The sequence below is a fragment of the Trichechus manatus genome, unplaced genomic scaffold (assembly GCF_000243295.1).
Source record: "Trichechus manatus latirostris isolate Lorelei unplaced genomic scaffold, TriManLat1.0 scaffold00122, whole genome shotgun sequence".
NCBI lineage: Eukaryota > Metazoa > Chordata > Mammalia > Sirenia > Trichechidae > Trichechus > Trichechus manatus.
In genome coordinates this window covers 3,051,254-3,057,294 of record NW_004444058.1, presented here as the reverse complement: position 1 = coordinate 3,057,294, position 6,041 = coordinate 3,051,254, and the positions used below count along the sequence as shown (strand labels likewise).

Below are 6,041 nucleotides of genomic sequence, written 5' to 3'. Positions count from 1 at the left end.
GGGAGAGCCTGCCTTTGGGTCTCCTCCTTCATCTTAACCACAGTTACAGGAAACTGGCCTATACCGAGATTCTGCTGCCTTATTTTAGTAAGTGCCTACCCTGCGCACTAGCACAGGAGAAAGATGTGGCAGTCGGCCTCCACAGAAATTTACAGCCTCGGAAACCCTATGGGGTCACTATGAGTCGGAATCTACTTGACAGAAGTGGGTTTGGTTTAGGTGTGCACTAGGGGAGTCCATTGGTCGTGCAAACGGTTAATGAGCTCGGTTGCTAACCCAAAGGTTGGAGGTTGGGGTCTCTCAGAAGAAAGGCCTGATGATCCACTTTTGAAAAACCAGCCATTGAAAATCCTATGCAGCATAGTTCTACCCTGACACACCAGTCTCCCTGAGTTGGGATGACTCCGAGGCAACCGATGCGCGCTACAAACTCACTGGGCGCAGCCTCCTCCCTTTAGGGACTCCCGTTCGCCCCAATGCCCGCCCAGCGACGACAGGTCCGGGTTGCGGGGTCACAAGGGGTGCCGGGACGAGGTGCAGGCTGGCAGCACGACCGCCATCTGGCGGCCCTCGAGGACCTGCCGCCGCTCCCCGGCCCTCGGTCGCGGCGGTCCCGGGGTTCCCTGCCCACACCGGCCCCAGGCGAGGCTTTCCCCGCATAACAGCGCTTCCTCCAGGTTCGTTTGTTCCGCTGCCGTACCCTTCGTCGGGGACTCACCGTGGGGGAGCCCAGACCCTTCGCATCAAGCACCCCTGCTCCTCCGCTGCTGCCAAGTAGGGAACGCTGCCGGGCGCCCATAGCAACCGCACACCGTGCCGTTGCTAAACTGAACTGACATTACCCGGCCGACAGACAGCCACCCCGTCCATTTTGATCCCGCTCGGCACCCGTTCCCAGGTTCCTCGCCCCGCCCCCGATCGCCTCTACCCCGGAGCCGACTGTCCCGATCGCGGCGCCCGCTGTACTCGCGGCCAATCCCAGGGCCGGCATGCGGCATGTGGCCCTCACGCGCTTACGCCACCCGGAGGAAGGGGCGTGTGTCGCGCCTGCGCAGTGCTCCTGACTGCCGGCTCGCGGCGCGTGGAGGCTGCCCGCGGCGCGCCAATCTCGCTCGCGCTTGGGTCCCGCTACTGCGGCGGCGCTTGGGCTCCCGGGGCCATGTCGTGGCTTTTCGGCATCAACAAGGGCCCCAAGGGCGAGGGCGCCGGGGCGGCGCTGCCTCTGCCGCCCACGCAGCCCGGGGCCGAGGGTGGCGGGGACCGCGGCGCAGGGGACCGCCCGGCGCCCAAGGACAAATGGAGCAACTTCGACCCGACGGGCCTGGAGCGCGCGGCCAAGGCGGCGCGCGAGCTGGAGCACTCGCGTGAGTGCAGCGGGGCCGGTGGGGACCGGGCGGGGTCGGCTGGGTGAAGGCCGGGGAGGCAGGCGGCTCCTTTTTGGAGCACGAGCGACGCCCCTGGAGCAGGCGTATGCCAGGCCCTTCAGGGGCGCTTACCCTTCCCGTCGTCTTAGCAGTCAAGCGGCTAAGCGGTTGTCAGCAGTCCTACTTACGAGGAAACTGACCTCCATGAGTAAACTTGGTCAAAGCCGTGCAGGACCCTTCGTCTCACCACTTGCACCTTCTCGGCTGTCACGAGCACTTCAGGTGAGGAAACCGGTGCAGTGGTGACTCGGAGGTTACAGGTAGCAGGTGCTAGGGCCGGTTACTGCCGAGCACGTGGGCTCCTTTGCAGCTGCCTCCACGTGGGACCCGGATGGCGTGGCCGGGTCAGGAGATGTGCTTGTGTGGTGATTGGTAGCAGTTTCCCACGGAGTAGCAAAGCACACTTGAGGGTCATTGGCTTTTATCGAGAATATAGCAGATTTGCATTTATAACTGGAAAACGCTAGCATTGGGGTGGAAAGGGTAACAGCCCTGGCTCTGTCTGACTACCTTCCTGACCCCAAGGCCTTCAAGATGTCAGCAGAGAGTGGACCTTCACTAACTCATGTCTTCTTCCCAACTTTCCTTTCTCTTGTGACTTTAACGAGTTGTGTCAACCCAGTGTTTAAGATCTAGGGTGTAGAAGGCACGGAATAAATATCAAATGAATGAACACAGTGGCTCTCAAACTTGTTTGTTTAATCAGAGGTACTCCCTCTTCTAAGGAGATACTATAGAGAAGCTTAGGTAAAGGTAAAGCCTTTTTGTTTAAGGAGGGGGAGGGCCTGGTACGATGTGGCTCAATCCCCCTACTTTCCCAAAGGGGCTACAAGGATATCCAGGGCAGGGGTCTCAGCCTGACTGGTTCTCAGATCCCCAGAGGGACATTAAAACATTCAGATGTTTGGGCCCAGTCCCAGGAGAGTATGTCCTGATAGGCCTAGCTGGGACCCCCAGAGATGAGGTGTTTTGTTTGATCCTTTTAGGGCCTGATAGGTTTGGAGAACAACAGTTGGGGCTTCAGGGCACCTAAAACAATGGCAAACCTTCGACACGTGACAACATACTTTCTCATTGAGGCTGGGAGACTACCTCCTGCCCCAGCTCCTGTGGGCACTGACCACGCCCTGAGCCTCCATTTCCCTGACCTTTAAGCCCATGTCCCCCATGCAGTTGTACTGGCCTGTGTGAATAGCCTTGGGTGTGTGGAGGCAGGGCAGCTGAGGGGCCTCCCGTGCATCCTGTCTGCTTGTGCCTCTGAATGGCTCCCAAGTCACTCTCCTTCACTGTTGCCCCAGATCTCCTGCCCTGAGACATTGTCCACCTAGGTCCCCACTGCCTTGGACTGTACTCTCCACATCATCTCCCAAGCAACATCTCCAGCCTCGAGGTGCATGTCCCTTTGTAATCAGTTTCCCTGTCCTGGGGATTCTGTCCCTGGTGTCTCCTTCACTTTTATTCCTGCTATTCCTCCTGCATCACTGCTGGCCAATGAAAGAGGTTTCTCCCTGGCCTCCTGCCCCTTCCTGTCCCCAAGTCCTCCTGCGGCACTTTATACCCTATCTGTTTGGTGGCACTGTTACCGCCGAGGGCACGGATGCTCTCCAGACTCAATGGGTCCTTGTCTTTCTCTTGTAAGGATACACAGAGGAGACAATTTTTGGGTTCAGCGCTAACAGATTTATTTTACTTGTGACAAGGAAAATGAGTCAGTCAGGGCTCACACCTGTTCAAAAGACTAGATCACAAGGGGAAGCAAGGCTAGGGCTTACATAGGTTCGGTGGAAACAATAGAGCAATGAATGTTCAGTGGGTTCCTTCAAAGGGGCGGGTACTCCTTGGAATGGTAGTGCATACTAATTAGGTTGCGCGTGCATCTGGAATCCAAGATGGAACCTGCTGATATTCAGGACGGAGGGGGCAGCTCTCTGTGTCACTTGTTATGGAATATGGCACAGGCTCACTGATCTTCTGTATTACCCTGTCCCCTTCAGTGGGCCAAAATGGCAGTTGCACTTTGTTCTTTTGCACATGTGGAGCCTGTAAGATGGGCAAAGGGACTAGAAAAACACTAAGGAGAAAGTAGTAGTTCACAGGTTGTTCTAACATGTGGAGCCTGTAAGATGGGGAAAAGGACTAGAAAAACACTAAGGAGACAGTAGTAGTTCACAGGTTGTTCTAACCTTGTTTTGTGTTGACAGGATGTGGTTCCTGTTTACCCAACTTCTAGGTGGTAGTCTTTTAACAGCTCTTATATTCCGCCAGCACAGTTAACCCTATCTGTCTCAGCCCCTCTGCCAGCTTCTTCTTCCTCCCTGTGGTCCCGTTCACAAGCCACCTGGCACCAGCTTGTTGACACCCCTTTGCCTGGCAGTCGGGGCCTGCCCTGGATTGGCCTGAGCTTACTTCTTGCTTGATCTCACTGCTGTCTAGGTGCAGGTCCCGCCAGGCAACTGGAGATGTCCTCAGCTGCTGCTTCTTACAGCCTGACCACCCGTCCCTCATTCCTGGGGTTGTCCTGGACCCCTTTTGGAGGCCAGAGCAGCATGTTTACCCTGAGCTGTCGGAATGAACACGATGGCTCTGAAACTTCTAGAGCAGTTTGGGAGTAGTAGGTGCTTAATTAATACTTTGGAATGCTTGACGCCTGCTGTGGGGTTGTTTCAAGGTGATGACTTGTCAGTATTGAAGTTGTAGCTGTGGTTTAGGAAGGTGCGCTGCGGTGCCTGGATCCTTGTTTCCTTCTTCCCAAGAGTCCCTAGGGGAGAAACTGCGATCACTGTTTTCACATTAGCACACAGCCTCAGAGAGATTAATTTAGCTTGCCAAAGGTCATGTCGTGAGTGAGTGAACAGGCCGCTTGCTGGGACACAGGCTCAGTGCTGTTGGACTGTGACCCCACCTGCTGTCCTGGGGATAGGCTCCTTCCTGCTCTCTGTCACTGCACAACCCCTAGCTCTCTAGTTCCCGAGCTCACCAGTTGGACGATTGGGGACCTGGTGCTTACACACGTGTGTGGGCTCTCCTTCGAGACCAGTCCCCCCACAATGCATACTGCCCAGCCCCAGAGATCTGGGATAGGTTGGCACATAGGGTTTCAAGAGGACAGGCCCAAAGGCCCCACCTCAAACATCCTGAAGGTTCTTCCAGGCCCTGACATCAACCGCGGCTCGGTTCATGTCCAAGCAGCCTGATCTCAGCCGCCACAGCTGCTGCTCCCCCATCCAGATGCACATGTGAGCTCACGATATCCACTTCACCTCCAGAAAGAGAGAACCTGAACAGCAAACAGTCGTGGCTCTAGCTAACGATGTGCTTCTTCGGCTGGCAGCGGAATGTGCTAAGGCCTGCCGCTCACATAGGAAGGTGTCAGAAACGGGCCTTTGGAGGGACAGAGACATAGACACGGTGAAGCAAGGGAGCCTGTTGTGAGTGTGCAGTCAGGATGGTGGTCTGTGGGTGCTCACGTGCCTTCTCTCGACTGTTCATGGGCTTGAAAATTTTTGTAATTAAAATCTGGTGATGGGAGAACCATGCAATCGTGGATATTTTTGAGAGACCTGACGCTTAGGGTTTTCAGCTGGGGGAGTGGTGGGAAGTCATGCTCCTCCCAGAACATGTAAACTGGTGGATATCAGGTCCACTTCATGAACAAAACACACGTAGAAAATGGCTGAATGTACAAATGCAGCATGAAATCACCACCACAACCACTCTGAGCATATCTGCTTGTTTCTGGCTTGATTTTCCTTCGTTTTTTCTCATGCCTGCCTTGTCTGCTTGCACTGGGATGAGCAGCAGCAAGTACTGGAGGTTTAGGATCATTTATGTGACGTAAAAAGTGAAAGACACTAGGCTTTGACTTGGTTTTTGTCTGATTGGCGACGTGACGCCTTTGGTGACACTGCCTCCCCTCAAGTTATGGGGATAGCTTTTTCTCATGAAGCCTTGGGTATCGTGCCGGCCCACTGGGGTGTGATCGCCCACACTGGGCTTTCTGCAGGATCGAGCAGGTGGGAGGAGAAGGGGCAGCAGTTAGGGGGCAGCCAGGTGCAGGGAGACCAGGTCTAAAGGCTGTGACCTCCCACGGCCCACTGCAAACGCATGGTTGGTGGGGTCCTGATGGTCTGCTATCCCACAGGCCACGCCAAGGAGGCACTGAGTCTGGCGCAGATGCGGGAGCAGACACTGCAACTGGAGCAGCAGACCAAGCTGAAGGTGGGTGCCACAGGCAGGCCGCGAGCCCTTGGCCGGCCAGGGCCCTGGGGTGGACCTGTGCATGGACGGCAGCACCTTTCATCACGTGCTCCACGTCCAGCTCTCCAGCTCATAGCTTCAGAGGAGGGGGCAGGGTGAGAGCAAAGTTGAGGTGCTGGGTGCGCAGCTGGAAAGGCGGAAGTGGCCTGGTCACCCGAGGGCAGCTGGTCGTGACCTGTGAGTGGAGCCTCTCCTTCACTGGTTCCCCTGGGGCGCACAGAGAGAACGTCAGGAGGGACAGGTCTGCCTTCCACTTGCTGGCTGTGTGCAGCGTAGTCGCAGAGAGTGCTGGCTGTGTGTACTGTGTTCGTAGCGTGCAGCGTAGTCGCAGAGAGTGCTGGCTGTGTGTACTGTGTTCGT

The 6,041-nt window shown here is 56.1% G+C and overlaps 1 protein-coding gene across 1 annotated transcript in view; it reads left to right on the top strand.

Moving 5' to 3' along the window:
* Positions 1-1,141: 1,141 nt before the first annotated feature.
* Positions 1,142-6,041, top strand: part of LOC101361636 (ATPase family AAA domain-containing protein 3) — a 29,949-nt gene continuing 25,049 nt past the window's right edge. The window contains exons 1-2 of the mRNA XM_012557841.2: positions 1,142-1,364; positions 5,566-5,642. Coding sequence (XP_012413295.1) covers positions 1,160-1,364; positions 5,566-5,642 — 282 coding nt within the window. The 5' untranslated portion in view covers positions 1,142-1,159. The remainder of the gene's footprint in view (positions 1,365-5,565; positions 5,643-6,041) is intronic.